Genomic DNA, 23,052 nt, shown 5'->3' on the forward strand with positions numbered 1-23,052 from the left:
TTAAAACTTTTTTAACAAATAAAAAACTGAAAAATTGGGCGTGCAAAATTATTCAGCCCCTTTACTTTCAGTGCAGCAAACTCTCTCCAGAAGTTCGGTGAGGATCTCTGAATGATCCAATGTTGACCTAAATGACTAATGATGATAAATAGAATCCACCTGTGTGTAATCAAGTCTCCGTATAAATGCACCTGCACTGTGATAGTCTCAGAGGTCCGTTTAAAGCGCAGAGAGCATCATGAAGAACAAGGAACACACCAGGCAGGTCCGAGATACTGTTGTGGAGAAGTTTAAAGCCGGATTTGGATACAAAAAGATTTCCCAAGCTTTAAACATCCCAAGGAGCACTGTGCAAGCGATAATATTGAAATGGAAGGAGTATCAGACCACTGCAAATCTACCAAGACCTGGCCGTCCCTCTAAACTTTCAACTCATACAAGGAGAAGACTGATCAGAGATGCAGCCAAGAGGCCCATGATCACTCTGGATGAACTGCAGAGATCTACAGCTGAGGTGGGAGACACTGTCCATAGGACAACAATCAGTCGTATACTGCACAAATCTGGCCTTTATGGAAGAGTGGCAAGAAGAAAGCCATTTCTTAAAGATATCCATAAAAAGTGTCGTTTACAGTTTGCCACAAGCCACCTGGGAGACACACCAAACATGTGGAAGAAGGTGCTCTGGTCAGATGAAACCAAAATCGAACCTTTTGGCAACAATGCAAAACGTTATGTTTGGCGTAAAAGCAACACAGCTCATCACCCTGAACACACCATCCCCACTGTCAAACATAGTGGTGGCAGCATCATGGTTTGGGCCTGCTTTTCTTCAGCAGGGACAGGGAAGATGGTTAAAATTGATGGGAAGATGGATGGAGCCAAATACAGGACCATTCTGGAAGAAAACCTGATGGAGTCTGCAAAAGACCTGAGACTGGGACGGAGATTTGTCTTCCAACAAGACAATGATCCAAAACATAAAGCAAAATCTACAATGGAATGGTTCACAAATAAACATATCCAGGTGTTAGAATGGCCAAGTCAAAGTCCAGACCTGAATCCAATCGAGAATCTGTGGAAAGAACTGAAAACTGCTGTTCACAAATGCTCTCCATCCAACCTCACTGAGCTCGAGCTGTTTTGCAAGGAGGAATGGGCAAAAATTTCAGTCTCTCGATGTGCAAAACTGATAGAGACATACACCAAGCGACTTACAGCTGTAATCGCAGCAAAAGGTGGCGCTACAAAGTATTAACTTAAGGGGGCTGAATAATTTTGCACACCCAATTTTTCAGTTTTTTATTTGTTAAAAAAGTTTTAAATATCCAATAAATTTCGTTCCACTTCATGATTGTGTCCCACTTGTTGTTGATTCTTCACAAGAAATTACAGTTTCATATCTTTATGTTTGAAGCCTGAAATGTGGCAAAAGGTCGCAAAGTTCAAGGGGGCCGAATACTTTCGCAAGGCACTGTATATATATATATATATTATCATGCCATTCATGCCATTCATGATCATCCCATTCACTTGCTAGGTCAATCCATATCTCCAAACATCAGACAGATATTTTCTCTAGCAAATAGATAAGTTTAAAGTGGATGAATTTCACAGCATTTTTAAGCACAAATATAATTTCAACAGTCACTGCCGAAGCTGATTACTTATTCTTCCAGAAGTAATGGTCGGGTGTAACAGAGATGCAAGGTTATATTTGCGCCGGGCCATATTGTTAACAAGCCTGATGCTGTCGTCCAGGCTTTACTGTGAAACTGACTGTAACCAGGGAGGGTGTGAGCGCATTCTACTGGACTGGAGAATAATGGCATGGGAGTTTAATTATGAAAACGCAAGTGCAAACAAACAAGTAAAAAAGATGAGCCTGTCGTCAGACATGTCATGGTAATACAAAATGCATTAATTTACTGCATACTGGTATTGCGTCTGGTCTGGGAAGGGGGACACACGGGTGCGTTAAGAGAATTTCAGCGGGACATTTTTTATTTCAGGGGGGCATTGGCACAATGGTGCGGCCTAGTATGAACAATGTATACTGCTTCACTGTTAACACAATAGCTGTTAGTTTCTATGAATTTCCTTATTTCCACCCTCCCGAGCCATTGATTTGTCAGCATTCAGACTGAACCCGTCCCTGGGATACGTAGCAAACAGCAATTGGTTAGAAAGCTGAGTAAACTTATCAAGTTCTCTGTTCGTTGTAAATGCAATGCTAGAATAATGCAGGTGACTTTGAGACTGGATAAAGTAGGACAGTAAGAAAGAAAAGGAAAATGCTACTCAACAGGTTTGAAATTGCGCGTTGTGAGATTTGCTGAAATACATGTCAATCGCAATGCTAAAAAAACTGTACGTGACTGGAGGCAAACTTAAAATGGCGAAAGAAAACACGAGCTGATAGAGAAGGAAAGTGTTAATGGCCCGATATAGAAAACATTTTGTTTGAACTGAGTACTTTGAATTAAAGGTTCTGCTCAGGTATAAAAATAAGACCCGACCCGACCCGAGCCCAAGACCTTTTAATTTTTTCATACACGGACCGACCCGAATATCGCCATAAATAATATCAAACATACTCTCAGCGAAGCATCCAGTTAGATGAACATTTTAGTTGGGAGTCTTAGATACAGACATACAGCATCATGTTTGGATAAACCTAGCTAAACAGCAAAGTTAACGTTCCACATCAAATAGCATACCAAAACAATGTATTTTAAATATTTTAACGATAGCTTCAGCTTACCTTAAGTCGTGGTCATGCTTCTTTTTAAGTATTCCAGAATATTACCAGGTATTTTATAAAATCCCTCAAAAAAGAAGACAACAAATAAAAGAAGTCTTATAAATTGTCATGTGAAAAAAGAATAGAGTCAACGGTGGATGGCTTCCAGGCCGTCCTCCGCTGGTCGCTCGTCCTTCCAGCTACGCTGAAGTTCCTCTCGCTGCTGCTAGCCGGAATGCAATGTATACTTCTAGCCAGCCTTGACAATTTAGGTTACACAACACTGTGTTCCTTCCACCAGCCTAACAGATCCCGCTCGTCAGCCTCTGTGTTGTATAGTGCTGCTCTTCATCATGTGTGCCCTCTTCTTCATGTACATTCTCCCATTCAGCAAATTCGTGTGCTTTTTTGGCAGCTGTAGGTACATCGTCAACCACTGTCGCAGGGTCTTCTCCTTTACAGTTGTCAATAAGTGTGTGCACTTCAGAATAAACTTCTTCCCTATCATGGTCAGAAAAGAGTCGGTGCTGATTAAATTTAGGCCAGAGAAAAGTTGTCTTGTGCAGGTCACTTCCACTTTTTCCAGAAGCCATTCACTGTGCCGTTGCCTGACAATTGATTGCATTGGAATATCTGAAGAAAGTGGCCTACAACGTAGTTTAAGTTTCACAAACCACGGAAATCACGAGGTTCAATGTAGGATTCTGGTCTAGGGATTCCCAGAGGAGTGGCTGAGTGGAGTAATTGAGCTGAGAAGGACGACGGCTTGCCCTGCAGGGATTCCCACAGGAGGTGCTGAGTGGAGTGATTGAGCTGAGAAGGACGAGGGTTGCCCTGCAGGGATTCCCACAGGAGGTGCTGAGTGGAGTGATTGAGCTGAGAAGGACGACGGCTTGCTCTGCAGGGATTCCCAGAGGAGTGGCTGAGTGGAGTGATTGAGCTGAGAAGGACGACGGCTTGCTCTGCAGGGATTCCCAGAGGAGTGGCTGAGTGGAGTGATTGAGCTGAGAAGGACGACGGCTTGCTCTGCAGGGATTCCCAGAGGAGTGGCTGAGTGGAGTGATTGAGCTGAGAAGGACGAGGGTTGCCCTGCAGGGATTCCCACAGGAGTGGCTGAGTGGAGTGATTGAGCTGAGAAGGACGACGGCTTGCTCTGCAGGGATTCCCAGAGGAGTGGCTGAGTGGAGTGATTGAGCTGAGAAGGACGACGGCTTGCTCTGCAGGGATTCCCAGAGGAGTGGCTGAGTGGAGTGATTGAGCTGAGAAGGACGACGGCTTGCTCTGCAGGGATTCCCACAGGAGTGGCTGAGTGGAGTGATTGAGCTGAGAAGGACGACGGCTTGCTCTGCAGGGATTCCCACAGGAGTGGCAGAGTGGAGTGATTGAGCTGAGAAGGACGACGGCTTGCTCTGCAGGGATTCCCAGAGGAGTGGCTGAGTGGAGTGATTGAGCTGAGAAGGACGACGGCTTGCTCTGCAGGGATTCCCAGAGGAGTGGCTGAGTGGAGTGATTGAGCTGAGAAGGACGACGGCTTGCTCTGCAGGGATTCCCACAGGAGTGGCTGAGTGGAGTGATTGAGCTGAGAAGGACGACGGCTTGCTCTGCAGGGATTCCCACAGGAGTGGCTGAGTGGAGTACCCCCTCCCCCGTGTGTTTTGTATTGTTTTGTATTATTATCATTTGAATGTATTGTTTAAGTGTTGAAAAACACAATATTTTGTTATTGTTGTTTGACCAAAAGAACATAAGAACATGGTATGTTCAGGGGTGTACCTGGCATTTTTTTAATATTAACAATACAGACTGTGAATAATAGACTAAAGGGGACATTCAATCCTACAATTTATTATAAAAGGTGAATTCTTTCATCGTGACAGTAACCCAATATGTACTGCATTGTAAGAAAATAAGAACATAAGAAAGTTTACAAACGAGTGGAGGCCATTCAGCGCATCTTCCTCGTTTGGTTGTTAGTAGCTTATTGATCCCAGAATCTCATCAAGCAGCTTCTTGAAGGATCCCAGGGTGTCAGCTTCAACAACATCACAGGGGAGTTGGTTCCAGACCCTCACAATTCTCTCTGTAAAAAAGTGCCTCCTGTTTTCTGTTCTGAATGTCCCTTTATCTATTTGTTTATTATTATTTGTTTATTTAGCAGACACCTTTATCCAAGGTGACTTACAGAGACTAGGGTGTGTGAACTGTGCATCAGCTGCAGAGTCACTTAAAATTACGTCTCACCCGAAAGACGGAGCACAAGGAGGTTAAGTGACTTGCTCAGGGTCACACAGTGAGTCAGTGGCTGAGCTGGGATTTGAACCGGGGACCTCCTGGTTACAAGCCCGTTTCTTTAACCACTGGACCACACAGCCTCCTATCCATTATCTAATCTCCATTTGTGACCCCTGGTCCTTGTTTCTTTTTTCAGGTCAAAAAAGTCCCCTGGGTCGACATTGTCTATACCTTTTAGGATTTTGAATGTTTGAATCAGATTGCCGCGTAGTCTTCTTTGTTCAAGACTGAATAGATTCAATTCTTTTAGCCTGTCTGCATACGACATGCTTTTTAAACCCAGAATAATTCTGGTTGCTCTTCTTTGCACTCTTTCTAGAGCAGCAATATCCTTTTTGTAACAAGGTGACCAGAACTGAACACAATATTCTAGGTGAGGTCTTACTAATGCATTGTAAAGTTTTTACTTTACTTCCCTTGATTTAAATTCAACACTTCTCACAATATATCCGAACATCTTGTTGGCCTTTTTTTTATAGCTTCCCCACATTGTCTAGATGAAGACATTTCTGAGTCAACATAAACTCCTAGGTCTTTTTCATAGTTCCCTTCTTCAATTTCACTATCTCCCATATGATATTTATAATGCACATATTTTTATTGCCTGCATGCAATACTTTACACTTTTCTCTATTAAATGTCATTTGCCATGTGTCTGCCCAGTTCTGAATGCTGTCTAGATCATTTTGAATGACCTTTGCTGCTGCAATGGTATTTGCCACTCCTCCTATTTTTGTGTCGTCTGCAAATTTAACAAGTTTGCTTACTATAACAGAATCTAAATCATTAATGTAGATTAGGAATAGCAGAGGACCTAATACTGATCCCTGTGGTACACCACTGGTTACCTCGCTCCATTTGGAGGTTTCTCCTCTAATCAGTACTTTCTGTTTTATACATGTTAACCACTCCCTAATTCATGTGCATGCATTTCCTTGAATCCCTACTTAGTTCAGTTTGAGAATTAATCTTTTATGCGGGACTTTGTAAAAAACTTTCTGGAAATCTAAATAAACCATGTTGTATGCTTTGCAATTATCCATTGTCGGTGTTGCATCCTCAAAAAAATCAAGCAGGTTAATTAGACACAATCGTACTTTCCTAAAACCATGCTGACTGTCTCCCAGGATATTGTTACTATATAGGTAATTTTCCATTTTAGATCTTATTATAGTTTCCATTAGTTTACATATAATAGAAGTCAGGCTTATTGGTCTGTAGTTACCTGGTTCGGTTTTGTCTCCCTTTTTGTGGATCGGTATTACGTTTGCAATTTTCCAGTCTGTCGGTACAACCCCTGTGTCAAGAGACTGTTGCATGATCTTGGTTAGCGGTTCATGTTAGCCGTCGAGCAGTGACAAACACAGACAGTTAGTTTCCATAAACAAACAAAACACTTAACACTCAGAATACGTTTTACACAGTCCTTTTCCTTTCTCGGTCAATCTCATAACTGCATCAAAGGAACAGATTACATCTGGATGGCTTCCAACTGACCCTAGAATGAACTGCCAAGCCAACCAGTACGAGGCACTGTGTTCCTGTTAGACAGCGCCCTCACAGATCAGGAGGGAGATTGTTGACTAGGATTCATTCACTCTCACAACGGCGCACCAGCGCATTCATACCCCAGTGCTGTCTGTGTCTCTTCCGGGTCTGACGCCATCCTGATCACAAGTACTAATGTATTATTTACCATAGCCTACAGTCAAGAATTGAGTGAAGAGGTAAGGGACTAGAAGTGGTGGTTACGACCTTGTTGGCAAGTAATGATGAGGGAAGGCTCTGATATTGTGACCAGAAATCTGCATTATTGCTATCAAAAATATATATATTCAGCACATGATCTTACACATACAGTTGAAAACAATGAATCACAGTGACGAAAAATAAACTTGACATCCCCAGTGGCTGTGCATTCAGTTAGGAGCTGAAGTGTGCTTGCAGAACTATGAGGAAAAGGTGTAGCCAGCACCACTGTCTTAGTTTAATGAGGTTGCCATCAGGCAGACACCAGGGGAAGCGTACCAACAGTATGCATATATGTATTTATGCATTCTTTTATGTGACTTATACTCTTCATGATAACCCACTTATTGTTGGAACCGCAACCTTGTTTTCACACTGGTTCTGAGGGCAGCAGAATAAATACATTTCTACTTTTCAGTCAGGGAACTCATGTGATAGATACAATATTTATTACAGATTAGACATGATAACACTTTTATGCATATTCTAGGATAACACATGTAACATATAATACATCTTTGGCCTCGTCTTGGGGAACCCCTGCCCCACACGCAGGGTGAGGTAATGGATCAGGCTAGATTTTATTATATTCTCCCTGACGATCATTGGACAAGTAATTACGTTGTTAGCAATAAAGTACTGCTATTTCGATTGACAATTGTCTGGTTAGCAACACCTAATAAGCTTGATTGGATTGACTGATTAAAAGTGAGTTCCCTGCCTGAAGCACCGCTTTGCTTCATCTCAGTTTAGCATGCAAACATCAATCAAAGGCTGTTTACAATGACATCCGGCACCCAAAATGCAAAGATCAATCAAAGGATGTGTTTACAATGACATCCGGCACCCAAAATGCAAAGATCAATCAAAGGCTGTTTACAATGACATCCGGCACCCAAAATGCAAAGATCAATCAAAGGATGTGTTTACAATGACATCCAGCACCCAAAATGCAAAGATCAATCAAAGGCTGTTTACAATGACTTCTGGCACCCAGAATGGTCTAGAATTTCGATGGCATCATACTATATTTATTTCTAGATTTTGTAAATGCACGTTCCAACATTGTTCCATGGGTCACAATGTCCAAAATCAGACAGATTTATAGCACAACTACAGAAAAAATAATGCAAGAGCCAATGACACTCTGTATAAGAAAAAGCCAACCAGAGAAAGGGCACTGAGCTAACATCAGTGATTCCCCAGCACTGTCATGTACATGTTCTTAGGAATTTCACAGCAGATTTCTCAGAATAATCTCAAAACAGGTCAATCTATTTCTACTGTAATTTGTTTTTTATCAATATGAATTACAAATACAATATTTGTCAAGATCCACACACCTCCTGTTGCTGATACACTACTGAACGCTCATTAACAAAACGATATCTCCATGCAGCTCAATCAATAAAACCTTATCTTACCAGCATTAGGATCATAGCATCGAATCCTGCTGTTGAAAAGTAATCTATTACAAAGGACTTATTAGAATTTTAGTAGCTATAACCTCTCTTTGAAAATTGAACTGATTAGAAGTGAAGAACCGTACAGCTTTTCCCAGACATATTTTGTTTTAGCTTGACATGCATAGCACATTGTAGCTATTGATACTGATGAAGTAAAACTCCGCAGTTACATCTGCGGCGCGATTAGGTGAGTAAAATTAGAACCTTTCTGTAATTTGATCTTACAAAGGCTTTGTAAACTTTTAATGCAACATTTGCATATCCCCTCCTTAACTGCCTTAAAAAGACACCACTGGTATGCTGTAACAAAAACAATAGCTTTTAATTCAGTTTTTAACTTGATATATTTATTTTTACAGAACAATTAATTGTGTATTTGTTTTTACAAGTTTACAGTACAACTAATCATAAAAAAAGAAAATTCCAATTACAGTGAAATCTGCTGAATTTTCTTGCACTACAGTACGTAGCGATAAGGGATTATAGTACTGTGTAGGGCCAGTTTAAAATAAGACTGGTTCTGCCTTATGGTAAACTTTAGACTGGCTGAGCTGCAGAGAGAGACACTGGAAGGAATGTGGAAGTTATGTAACAAAAGCAAGAATGGATCTCAGATTTAATAATGATGAGATCTGTTCTGAATGGGGGGGGGGGGGGGGTGCACTGCAGGGCAAAAAGAGTCGGCACGTTCCACACAATTCTTATTGAGTCGGCACGTTCCACACAATTCTTATTGAGTCGGCACATTCCACACAATTCTTATTGAGTCGGCACGTTCCACACAATTCTTATTGAGTCGGCACGTTCCACACAATTCTTATTGAGTCGGCACGTTCCACACAATTCTTATTGAGTCTGCACGATCCACACAATTCTTATTGTGTCAGCATGTTCCACACAAATCCCATCCTGCACTTGCATCACATCTGACGTAATGGCTTGGTAAACAGTCTAAGAGGTCATTAGGAGTCCATTTAACGGATTGCTGAAGGAGGTTTTTAAATCCATTTCCGTACCACTTGACTGACATTATTTCCAACCCACTTGTATTGTGTCGAGGATTTTTTGTTTCTTCACTTTTTTTTAAATTACATTTTGTACATTTTAATTCAGCTAGATCTTTGGAGTGAGTTTGAACTCCAACACATTATTACAGTGTATTATTACATGGAGTGATTACAGTATGTACCAGGAAGCAGAAGCAACTTTACATCTATTTGAGGGATCCCAACCTGAAGTAAAAATTACAAACAAAGAAGATTGTCAGTAGAAGAAAAAGGGGGACCAGGGAGGGTGCCAGGAGACAGCTGGCTTTCTGAGTGAACTGAGTGTGGGTTGGAATTATAAGGAGCACAATGAATGTGAGAAAGCTGTCTCAGGGACACTTGTAGTAATACTGTATACTGTATACTCTACAAAGATATTGAACATAAGAATATAGGAACATAAGAAGATATTGAGAGTACTGTTTGTAAAGCATAAAATGTTTGGGGGGGGGGGGTGTTAATGTTTTGGGCTGTGTTTTATGCATCTACACTAGTCTGTAATTATAAATGATAGGGTTTTTTGTTTAGCAAACATCCTACAAATATATGCTGTAGTCTGATTAAGTACTATAATATTTACCAACGCCTATTTTACATGTCTGTGTTGTTTTCTGTGAGTGCACTGCTCTTACAGAATGCACTGCTCTTACAGAATCGTAGTCCAGTGTCTAAGATGGTTAGGGTTAGGATTAAAGGTTAAAGACTCCAGAAATGCTCGTGCAAATGACCCTGGCTCTTCTGTAATGTGTTAAGGCACTCTGTTGGGGATATTTCGACTCATTTGAAATCTGTCTATAATAAAGAAAGACCAGATTTCTTTCCGTTTGGATCCATGTAATGAAAGATCAAAGAAACTCCTGTCAGAGGGAAGATTGACAGGCACTGTAAGCTGGGCTCAGCTGCAACAGGACCCCAAGGCTTGATGACAGTCTCCCAATAAATGATCAGATGCTGCGCTGAATGATAGCAGATGTCACTTTAAGATTGTTTTGTCACCGAACCATTGCAGGACACAAAAAAAAGAAAAAGTCAAACCTCCTTTTTATTTGGATGCACTGTCTGTTTTCAGACATCTGTACTTTCAGGCATTTGCTTTCTCAATTCATGAAGTTCAGCAGAGAATGCATGACAGCGAGTCACAGGGTACAGAACCTGACATTCAACAGAGAATGCATGACAGTGAGTCACAGGGTACAGAACCTGGAGTTCAGCAGAGAATGCATGACAGCGAGTCACAGGGTACAGAACCTGGAGTTCAGCAGAGAATGCATGACAGCGAGTCACAGGGTACAGAACCTGGAGTTCAGCAGAGAATGCATGACAGCGAGTCACAGGGTACAGAACCTGGAGTTCAGCAGAGAATGCATGACAGCGAGTCACAGGGTACAGAACCTGACATTCAACAGAGAATGCATGACAGTGAGTCACAGGGTACAGAACCTGGAGTTCAGCAGAGAATGCATGACAGCGAGTCACAGGGTACAGAACCTGGAGTTCAGCAGAGAATGCATGACAGCGAGTCACAGGGTACAGAACCTGGAGTTCAGCAGAGAATGCATGACAGCGAGTCACAGGGTACAGAACCTGGAGTTCAGCAGAGAATGCATGACAGCGAGTCACAGGGTACAGAACCTGACATTCAACAGAGAATGCATGACAGCGAGTCACAGGGTACAGAACCTGGAGTTCAGCAGAGAATGCATGACAGCGAGTCACAGGGTACAGAACCTGGAGTTCAGCAGAGAATGCATGACAGCGAGTCACAGGGTACAGAACCTGGAGTTCAGCAGAGAATGCATGACAGCGAGTCACAGGATACAGAACCTGGAGTTCAGCAGAGAATGCATGACAGCGAGTCACAGGGTACAGAACCTGACATTCAACAGAGAATGCATGACAGCGAGTCACAGGGTACAGAACCTGGAGTTCAGCAGAGAATGCATGACAGCGAGTCACAGGGTACAGAACCTGACATTCAACAGAGAATGCATGACAGCGAGTCACAGGGTACAGAACCTGGAGTTCAGCAGAGAATGCATGACAGTGAGTCACAGGGTACAGAACCTGGAGTTCAGCAGAGAATGCATGACAGCGAGTCACAGGGTACAGAACCACTTTCATGTTTCCCTTAGTATCATTATTATTTTAAAACTCTTACCCTCTTATCAGTGAATCTGACGTTGCCAGACTCACAATTCGCAATCAGTCACATTTCCTGACAGCTTACAGCTGCAGATCCTGACACTTTGAAAGAGATTTTTGCCTAGCACACATTGTCACCCAGTGTCCATGTGTTGTATTTGCATTTTCTATTTTAACCTAGCTTATTGTGCAACTGCATATACATCGTTTTCTTATGCCATTATAAGATCTGTACAGACTATATTCATCTCACGATCAGCTCTATAAGTGTAGGTCATGCAATACTGTAGATGTTTGCTTCTACAGCCTTTTGTACTTGAAATGGTGAACTTACTTTTGAACTTCACAGAACACAGGGAAATTAGAATAATGTAAGAAAATGAAATAACCTATATTGCAGTTAGACCAGACAGGGGGAACTGCTTTTTAAAATTATACTGGAAAACCCCACAAATATGATCATTTGTGGACTACTCCATTTTAGAAGAATCATGTTACAGTACAGCACATTCTAACTGTCATACACACATGAAATAATCCAGTACAGTATAAAATAATCTTGGATTCGGATATTGTCAGATCCCAGTAGCTACAGCAATCACAGTTGGACTTGGTCACCTCTAAGGAATCTCAGGTGCTACAGGAAGAATGTTCATGGCTCTCTGTGCTGGAATTGCATCAGTTCTTTACATGGGCTAAGATACAGAGGTCTGGAACATTTCAAATACTGTATCCTGTGAGCTTAGACAGTGAATGCTTGGAAGAAAGAGTCTGTGGGATCTTCTCAAATACTTGCATTACCTAGTATAGGTATGAGATGTTGAAAGGAAAATACTGCAGTGATGATAATGGACTTCATGGACGTTATAAAGTCTTCTACTGTATACACGGGGGGGGGGGGGGGGGGTATGTCAACTTTTGTTGTCTGGACCCTATGCATATTAAACCTTAGCATTTATAATACAACAGGCGGCAACACCAAATGATATTTCATAAGTAAAAATAGTTTTAAAGAAATAGGGCACAAAATAATCCATTTAGGTATTTAAAAAAAAAGATATAATATGTATTTAATGTAAATGTGACATTTTCCGTTCCTCAAGGTAAATTGAGAATGTCGCAGGGCTCATTTAAACAGATACAGATTGTATATATATATATAAATCTGGCAGCTAAAGACATGATGGTATCCACAGATATGCCTAAATATGCAGCAGCTTCAGGCTCTGCTTCATAACATTGTGATGTTCATTCTTTCCTTTCTGTGTCAATAGAAATTGCAAACGTTCCTTTATATTCTTTTTCCCTTGTCCCTTAACAGTGCAAGTGATTACTATGACTACGGACATGGGATAAACGAAGACTCCTACGATTCTTACGGTATGTAACAAAGAAGTGTAGATCGATATTTTGACAGAACAGTAATTATGGTAGTGATCTAACATTTATAAAAAACAGAATTGTGATTAACTTCCAAGGAGCTCTTCTTAGAGCTTTCCGTAGCTGTAATGTCAGTGGTAATGAGAACTGACCCCAGATCTTAATGATAGGATTGTTAATGATTCTTCACACTTGTGTATACACTTTATTTTAATCTGACCTTGTATCATCAGGCCATCATTGTGTGACTTTTTTTTTAATTAAAGCTATGCAGTGTATAAATTATTTGCAGAATAAATGACACTTTTATTTGATTTTATTTATTTTTTTGCCACTGTTACCATGGCTTTGAAATTGAAAACAATCTCTGTGTGTTGAGACCATTCTTCTGTGCCCCTGGGATACAGTATTCGATCATTTGAACACCTCTCTTAATTCACTTGACAGCTCGCAACCCATATCACAAGCTTTCGGTTTTTTTTAGACCCTCTAGTTCAGGTTGATTTCTCAGACAGTAAAGTTTAATGTCATCGTATATCATCTTATTTTAACTCATAAGTTAAATAAAAAATTAATTACAGATTTTTCCTGTGCACTACATACATCAATTGAATGTGTATATTATGATATTACTAAAGAAACTCGGGCTATTGTAAAATGTAACAACACATATACTGTATATGCAGTATATATACAGCTATGGAAAAAATTAAGAGACCACTGCAAAATTATCAGTTTCTCTGGTTTTACTATTTATAGGTATGTGTTTGGGTAAAATGAACATTTTTGTTTTATTCTATAAACTACTGACAACATTTCTCCCAAATTCCAAATAAAAATATTGTCATTTAGAGCATTTATTTGCAGAAAATGACAACTGGTCAAAATAACAAAAAAGATGCAGTGTTGTCAGACCTCGAATAATGCAAAGAAAATAAGTTCATATTCATTTTTAAACAACACAATACTAATGTTTTAACTTAGGAAGAGTTCAGAAATCAATATTTGGTGGAATAACCCTGATTTTCAAGCACAGCTTTCATGCGTCTTGGCATGCTCTCCACCAGTCTTTCACATTGATGTTGGGTGACTTTATGCCACTCCTGACGCAAAAATTCAAGCTGCTCGGCTTTGTTTGATGGCTGGTGACCATCCATCTTCCTCTTGATCACATTCCAGAGGTTTTCAATGGGATTCAGGTCTGGAGATTGGGCTGGCCATGACAGGCTCTTGATCTGGTGGTCCTCCATCCACACCTTGATTGACCTGGCTGTGTGGCATGGAGCATTGTCCTGCTGGAAAAACCAATCCTCAGAGTTGGGGAACATTGTCAGAGCAGAAGGAAGCAAGTTTTCTTCCAGGACAACCTTGTACTTGGCTTGATTCATGCGTCCTTCACAAAGACAAATATGCCCGATTCCAGCCTTGCTGAAGCACCCCCAGATGAGTCCAATTTTCAGCTTTGCCCAACACCTGGTCATCTAATGGTTTGACGGAGACCTGGAGAGGCCTACAAGCCACAGTTTCTCGCACCCACTGTGAAATGTGGTGGAGGATCGGTGATGATCTGGGGGTGCTTCAGCAAGGCTGGAATCGGGCAGCTTTGGCATGAATCACGGTCAATCTTTGATCATGATGACTGTGGCACTAAAGCAGTCTTATACGCGACGGACTACTGATGATAAATTTCTAAAATAAGTGCATAAAAAATATGCGTTTGGTGACATTTGTCACGTGACCGGTTATATGTCTAGCATATTATTAAATGTTTTACCACTTATACGTTTAAACATTTCAAATTCCTATCCCTAGTACTTAGACGTGCACCTGCAGGTCTGCTGGGAGGGACTGACGCTTGTTTGTCATTTTTCTTTATCAATAGTTTGTATTAGCGCTTGAAAAGAAAGAAAGTTTGGTTAAGATGAGGTTAATTTAGTTCAGAGAGAACTAACTTGTTCTGTTTCACTGAACATGCTTTTATGATTCATTACACTGCCTCTGTGTTGCCTATCTTTCCCTTGTGGATTACAAACTAATGAAAAATGAAGATTTAATTTGGATGCTGAAACTCAGAAGATCTCATTGCTACACTTCTCTCAAATGGGTGAGAGAAACATAGTTTAATCATTTTTTTCTGTTTTTGTTGTACTGGACGATTGCTTTAAACAAACGGAACATTGCAACCTGACGGTCAATTAATTCATGTGGGATGAAGTTTAAATGCACGCTCCCCAGTTAATATTATTCATTCTGAATGAGTTGTTTGTTGTGGTTGTTGCATTGAATTGCGCGTGCCTACCTGTGCTGCGGGTTTTTTTTGTATATATAGAGTCACCTCCAAAATTATTGGTACCCTTGATAAAGATGAGCAAAAAAGCCTCTATAAACTAAAGAACACAGGTAATGAGCTATATTTTATGCTCAAATATATGGGAAAACCATATTCTTTTATTCTGATGCAATTTCTCAGAGAAAAAGGTTTTTATTAACACGTAATAAAAAATGTTCTCAAAAAGATAGGTGTCAGAATTATTGGCACCCCTAAAGATTCTTCTAAATAAAATCAAACAAAATTAAATCTTTATTAACATTCTACTTCTTTAAGTTCATCTCAGTCTTAAGGAACTGTATTGTGGCCTTCCATGGCTTCCTGTTTCACTGGGGTATAAAATGAGGTAACACGCATATGAAATCCATTTGTCATCCATCACCATGGAGAAAGGCAAAGAACTCACAAATGAAAAGAGACAAATGGTTGTTGACCTTCAGAAATCAGGCAATGGGTACAAAAAATAGCTAAATAACTAAATATACCACTTACCACTAATAGGCTATTTGGAAGGGTTGCCAGATAAAAGCCTTTATTGAGAGCAACCAACAAATGTAAGTGCCTGGAGTTTGCTAAACGGCATTGGCACTTCGATTGGAACCGGGTGCTATGGTCAGATGAGACAAAAATAGAGCTCTTTGGCCACACACACCAAAAACCTGGTTGCCTCTGCCAGGAGGCTGAAACTTGGCCGCAAGTGAATCTTCCAGCAAGACAATGACCCCAAGCACACATCAAAATACACAAAGAAATGGTTAATTGACCACAAAATCAACATTTTTCAATGGCGATCTCAGTCTCCAGACTTGAACCCCATTGAAAACCTGTGGTTTCAATTGAAGAGGTCAGTCCATAAGCGCAGACCGAAGGATATCAAGGATCTGGAAAGATTCTGTATGGAGGAATGGTCTAAGATCCCTCCCAATCTGTTCTCCAATCTCATTAAACATTATAGAAAAAGACTCAGTGCCGTTATCCTTGCAAGGGGAGGGTGCACAAAGTACTGAAAACAAGGGTGCCAATAATTGTGACACTTCATTTTTTTTGGAAATAAATTTATAATTTGAGAAATGTGAAATTTTGGTTGATTCCATACAGTCTTTTTTGCTCATCTTTATCAAGGGTGCCAACAGATAAACCTCTCGTTTTAGCTACAGTTTGCAGGAAATAAAAAAAGATGTTCAACAGCAGTCTGAAGTATTTTGTTTAGCAATGTTTAGTTTTAGAGAAAGTGAGTATTTATTTTCAGCAGACTACTTGGGTACACTACATTGTATGAAAAAAGTTTGAAGAAATAAAATGTAAGTTTTAATTAATATTTTTTGAAGATGCAAGCCCACTTTTTTGTTTAAAGAAATAAATTAACAAGCGCTGTATGTATGTGAAGATCACAACCGAGAGTTTACAGTAACATACGATCTGTTCATTTACATGCCTGCTCAGCTACAAAATACAAATCTCATTCGCTGACCCACATAGCTACACGTACGTGCTGTGTGCACACGACCAAACAATTTACAGATACTCGCAGATTTGTATTTTCAATGCATGACATACTGCATTTTTAAAGGAAATAAAGGAAGTGCCTAACCAAATGTGTTTTTACATCCATTTCCAAGATTTCACGATTTCTGTGACCTCTGTGACAAAATCGTTGCCTTACTTATTGTACACTATTTACTGTAAATAGGCAGTTAATTAAAAAGAGTGGAGGACTGTACGTTGCCGCTAATGAGAAATTATGGTGACTAAATTATTTTTTTGTGCGAGGCATGTTTTTGTGAAACCTGTAAGTTAGCACTGGCAGCACACATTGGTCGAAGACTTTCCTCTTGAGGCATAAGGGTAGTTTCCCTTTCAGAACCATGCTTAATCTTCCAAAGGCACTCCAGCCCATTTTTGATCTTCTGTTGATTTCGCACATTTGGTTCTCCATTGCCGAAACTAACTGTCCTAATTATACGTAGTTATTGACTTCCTCAAGCCTGATCCCATTGACTTCAATTGCCTGTGGAGTGGTATATTTATTGAACATGACTTGAGTCTTCTTCAGGTTCATTTTCAAACCCGCTTTGATGCTAGCCTCGTGTAGTTCTTGTATTCTTGTTTGTAATTCTTCTGGGCACGTTGTAAATATGAGGATGTCGTCAGCAAATCGTAGGTGATTCAAGTAGGCTCCATTGATCTGCAGCCCTTTATTTTCCCAATCCAGTGTTTTGAAAATGTCTTTTGGGGTGGCCGTGAAGAGCTTTGGGGAAATTGTATCTCCTTGACAAACTCCTTTTTTGCATGCTGAAAATAACAAGAAAAGGCAGGAAAAGGAAGGAATGGATAAGAGTGCAAACAAAAGTATGCAATGTTATTATAAGAGCGAAAAAACTGAAATAGCAGTGTGGGCCGGACATGTAGCAAGAAGAACAGACCATCGCTGGACCAAGGAGATACTAGACTGGATCCCAAGAGATATAAAGCGACCAAGAAGAAGACCTCCAGGAAGGTGGCAAGATGAAAGTAGGAAACACACCAAAGCAACGTGGATTCTTTGTGGAAGAATCTTGGGGAGGCCTTCATTCAGCAGTGGATGAAAAAGGCTGAAGATGATGATGATGATGATGATATATATAAGGATTAGGAGTTCTTAAAATAAACAAATCCCCTGGGCCAGATGAGATCCTCCCATAGTACTCAAAGAACTAAAAGAAGTTATTTACAAACCGCTAACTAAGGTCATGCAACAGTCATTTGAGACAGGGGTTGTACCGACAGACTGGAAAATTGCAAACATAACACCGATCCACAAAAAGGGAGACAAAACTGAACCAGGTAATTACAGACCAATAAGCCTGACTTCTATTATATGTAAAATTATGGAAACTATAATAAGATCCAAAATGGAAAATTACCTATATGGTAACAGTATCCTGGGAGACAGTCAGCAAAGTTTTAGGAAAAGGAGATCTTGTCTAACTAATCTGCTTGATTTTTTTGAGGATGCAACATTGACAATGGATAATTGCAAAGCATATGACATGGTTTATTTAAATTTCCAGAAAGCTTTTGACAAAGTCCAGCATAAAAGATTAATTCTCAAACTGAACGCAGTAGGGATTCAAGGAAATGCATGCACATGGATTAGGGAGTGGTTAACATGTAGAAAACAGAAAGTACTGATTAGAGAAGAAACCTCGAAATGGAGCGAGGTAAGCAGTGGTGTACCACAGGGATCAGTATTGGGTCCTCTGCTATTCATAATCTACATTAATGATTTAGAACTGGGACACATGGCAAATGACATTTAATGTAAAGAAGTGTAAGGTACTGCACGCAGGCAATAATATGGGAGACACTGAAATTAAAGAAGGAATCTATGAAAAAGTTCTAGGAGTTTAATTTGACTCAGAAATGTCTTCATCTAGACAATGTGGGGAAGCTATAAAAAATGGCCAACAAAATGTTTGGATATATAGTAAAAAGTGTTGACTTTCATCAGTTCTGGTCACTTTGCTACAAAAAGGATATTGCTGCTCTAGAAAGAGTGCAAAGAAGAGTGACCAGAATTACTCTGTGTTTAAAAGGCATGTCATATGCTGTGGCGGAGTGTCCCGCCCCTATATTTATATGTGCACTATTTTATTATTATTTGTATTATTGTTTGCGGCGCGGATAAAAGCGAAGCGTATTTGTTATTGTTTTTATATTTTAAAAACTTCGTGAGGATGCGTGACTGATCAGCTACTGATTATTTAACTAGCTGACAATCACGCATCCTTACTAAACTCGTGCAGACTGTGGCCGAGGGGTAATAAGATAATTAGCAGCTAGTTAACCCCTCGGCCAGAATATAAGAACCTGCAGCTGTCCGTGCTCGGGGGAGAGTGTACAGCGGAGAGTACGGGGAGCAGAGAGAGTGAGGAGAGAGAAACTACATTTAAAGACAACTGCTAAGTATCGTGCTGGTGCTAAAACCAGCACGCTTATTTGTTTGTTTATTTGTTTGGCCAACATGCCCTTTTGTTTTGTTGTTTTGTTTAAATCTTTTGTTTTGTTTTATTATTTAATAAATACGCTGAGCGCAGTAGCGTTCAGCTTCACCCGCCCATCCATTGTTTTTTTTCTGGTACTTCCTGGTCCGTGACGTCACCACACACACCACTCAACAGCTGCTCAGTCACATATGCAGACAGGCTAAAATAATTGAATCTATTCAATTTTGAACAAAGAAGATTATGCAGCGATCTGATTCAAGCATTCAAAATTCTAAAAAGTATTGATAATGTCGACCTAAGGGACTTTTTTGACCTGAAAAAAACAAAACAATGACCAGGGGTCAGAAATGGAGGTCAGATAAAGTGGCATTCAAAACAGAAAATGGGAGGCACTTTTTTGCACAGGAATTGTGGGAGTAATGTTTTTGAAACTGACACCCTGGGATCCTTCAAGAAGCTACTTGATGAGATTCTGGGATCAATAAGCTACTAAACCAAACAAGCAAGAAAGGCCGAATGGCCTCCAATCGTTTGTAACATATATGTGTGTGTGTGTGCTGGCATTTTTTGGTTTTATTGGAGCCACAATGTTTTAACTCAATAGTTATTTCAAGAATGCGCTTGGATACACTTTAGAATTAATTTAAATGCACTGTGTTCGTGGTTTACTAATAGTTACTGTATGCCCTTAACACGTAAGTATGTGAGTATGGAACAACATGCATTTAACAAAGTTATTTTCACGATCATATAATTGTGCTGTGTGTACATATATTAAAAAACATGTAACACAAGTGTAAGTACAGTCTAGCTAGTGATCATATAATCCTATAATTGCGCTGTATGTACATATATTAAAAACGTGACACAAGTGTAAGTACAATCTGCTGCAGTGGAGTTAATGTACCTGAAGGGCATGTGCATTTAGATGGATTTATAAAGTTGTAGAAACTCTTGTAGATTTCTTTAACAATGTTCTTTAAGTAACTCACAGGCAAAAGCTTTGTTAAGAGGACCCTTTTGCTAGCTGTATCCCTAAACTTTGCTAAACATGGCCATGCAGATCTAATGAACATGCCTTTATGTTTAGATAGCAATTAGTCAGTCAGCCCTGCAGCCAATCAGAATTCTGCAATCGTGGCAACTTTTGTTCTGCAATCATCTGTAAAATCGAAGCTGTTTCTTTTTCAATTGGCAGCACACTAGCCTCAAGGTCAGAAGGCTGCAGTTTCAAATCCTTTACAAAACTAACTGAAGCTGTGTCATCTCTGATGTTCGTAGAATTATAGAAAAAATTATTTGACAAAAGAATAGCCATATTTACCACATTTTTCATAGCTTTTTTTGGCAATCATGAAATTTAAAAGGTTAAAAAGTCTCAATCAATAATAGACAACAAAAAAATGTCCTGTGTCTTTAAACCCAATTCCTTTTATAGATGGTGCACAACAGTACTAAAGATCAAAAGAGTGATGTGCTCTTTCATCTAGTTAGCATACATGCTTGAACGCCTATGAACAAGGTTATCTGAGTCAAGTCTTTCTTTAAAGTGACAGGAAGTGAAGCAGTCACATGCTTAATTGAAAAGTCTTGCTTATGAACTAACAGCCCAAAGCACAACCTCGGCCCTGCAGAGTTACCAGCTCCAGGGACAAATATGTGAGTGCTGGCTTAACATCAGAGAAGACGAGCTCTTCGCTCAACAGAGGCACTTGCAAACTGAAACTGATAGTGATGAGGTCAAGTGAATGCTGATTTCTGACAGTGATGAGGTCAAGTGAATGCTGATTTCTGACAGTGATGAGGTCAAGTGAATGCTGATTTCAGTTAATGGAGATTCTGACTTTACTGGGCAACTTTCTTTTGATGTGCTTTTTCGTTCTTTTTAATATAGACTCTTGCCTGAAGCAGAAGTAACCTCAGTTAGGATAGAATAGCTGCTGTGAATTTCTATTTCAAAATGTCATCCAAAGTTAATGGAAGATTTGTAGTAGCTTATTTATTTTACACCCTTTAAACATGTACAAGTAGACTGTGATGCCCCCTTTTAATTGCTGCAACATGAAGTGTCTCTTAAAAGGCTTTCTTAGAAACTCCGCACTTTACAGCTGTGAGCAAGCTAATCTTCTCTTTAACCCAATAACTAGGATTTCAGATGATTTATGTATAGTTGTTTTAATTACTATTATTAATCCCATCCATACCATTATTTGAAATGTATAAGGTTTATTAAATTCATATAAGTACCTTAATCCCCTAATTATTGTAGATATTCTGAGATTTTGTTTTTGTGCATAACTAGAAGATTGTATCATACCCAAGGCGGTCCACACCCAATCTCAGACCTGTGAAGTTCTTTTGGAATTAAATGCATATTGAAATAAACCGCTGGATCTGTGATGGCGGTCCACACCCAATCTCAGACCTGAGAAGTTCTTTTGGAATTAAATGCATATTGAAATAAACCGCTGGATCTGTGATGGCGGTCCACACCCAATCTCAGACCTGTGAAGTTCTTTTGGAATTAAATGCATATTGAAATAAACCGCTGGATCTGTGATGGCGGTCCACACCCAATCTCAGACCTGTGAAGTTCTTTTGGAATTAAATGCATATTGAAATAAACCGCTGGATCTGTGATGAATGAAATGCTCTTTCATATGTTTATGCTGGCTGATATCACAGGACATTCTTTTTCCCCTCCTCAGATGGCAAGTTCTGCATGATCATTGTACTGTTTACGAGTTACACACCTGTTACATGAGCTGTTGTGGTCTAAGATGCAATTCCTTATGTATATATTTCTGTTTTTATTATGTTTGGACAGGCCAAGAAGAATGGACTAACAATCGTCACAAAGCGCCTCCAGTGAGAACAGTGAAGGGAGTTTACAGAGAGCAGCCGTACTCCAGATACTGAACTCGGTGCTGTTCAAAGGAATGGGTTTTCTATGAACAACCCCTCATTTTTATTACACAAACAAACACATGAAAAACCAAGTTGTGAACTGTTTAAAAGACCTGAAAGAGCCTGGGATGTTGGATTAACCATAGCTGTGGAGCCATCAAGCAACTGGTTACTCTCTGTAATGACAGACCTTTTTCAAGGAAAGAAAAATGTATGTTGAAAGATATAGGTAAACTACCCATTCATTATTAACTAGTATTTTAAAAAGATACAATATCAGGCTACTTTTAGCTAGATGCAGAAATGTTTTCTAAATATGTTATTTAGTCTTTTTTTTAATCATGCTGGATTGTGGTAAAAACAAAGATTTCCTAATTTGGTTTTATTTATTTCTTTTCTGGGTTGGTGGGAGGTTGGGAGATTGGGATGGTGATGGGTCTAGCTTCATCCCTTGTAAATGTACCTAAACAGGACAGACAGAAATAATAATAACCTCAAGATGCAAACAATGCTGTGTTCTTCTTGTTTTGTAACTGAAGTCTTCAAATGTTCTGTAGTGTTGAGCATCGAGCTTCTTCATGCTTGATGCTAAATAAAACTTTTGAAAGAAAATTAATTTGTGTTTTTGAGGCAATAATTGTATGGGTTTGACATTTAAAATGACATAAACTTAAGCTGCAATAAACAGAAAAAACACTTGCATTAAATATCTAAAAATGTATACACAAAGCATCAAGCAGTATTTAAATTGTATAAATTGTACTCGGTTCAGCTTTAAAAACAACCAATCTACATTCAGAAGTTCTGGTGTATCCGTATTCTGCTGGAAAAGGATTTGATAAAAAATATTACTTTTAGTTCTAGTATTGTGATTCTTTAGGAGAGGCTCTTATTTACAGACACTTTACAACTATTGGCACCTAATCTGTAATATCTGGTTATCATTCTTCTCCCATGTATAAACTTTACATATTCTTAAGCAAGATATATTTTTAAAAATTCATAGTGGCAA

At 39.6% G+C, this 23,052-nt stretch overlaps 1 protein-coding gene across 2 annotated transcripts in view; it reads left to right on the top strand.

Moving 5' to 3' along the window:
- Positions 1-22,652, top strand: part of LOC117394998 (KH domain-containing, RNA-binding, signal transduction-associated protein 3-like) — a 168,230-nt gene extending 145,578 nt beyond the window's left edge. The window contains exons 8-9 of one of the 2 annotated variants that reach the window (XM_033993812.3): positions 12,760-12,818; positions 21,961-22,652. In XM_033993812.3, the coding sequence (XP_033849703.1) occupies positions 12,760-12,818; positions 21,961-22,052 (151 nt within the window). In that variant the 3' untranslated portion in view covers positions 22,053-22,652. The remainder of the gene's footprint in view (positions 1-12,759; positions 12,819-21,960) is intronic. The other variant, XM_033993813.3, reaches the window with a different exon arrangement.
- Positions 22,653-23,052: the final 400 nt, after the last annotated feature.

Source organism: Acipenser ruthenus, chromosome 3, assembly GCF_902713425.1.
Source record: "Acipenser ruthenus chromosome 3, fAciRut3.2 maternal haplotype, whole genome shotgun sequence".
Classification (NCBI taxonomy): Eukaryota; Metazoa; Chordata; class Actinopteri; order Acipenseriformes; family Acipenseridae; genus Acipenser; species Acipenser ruthenus.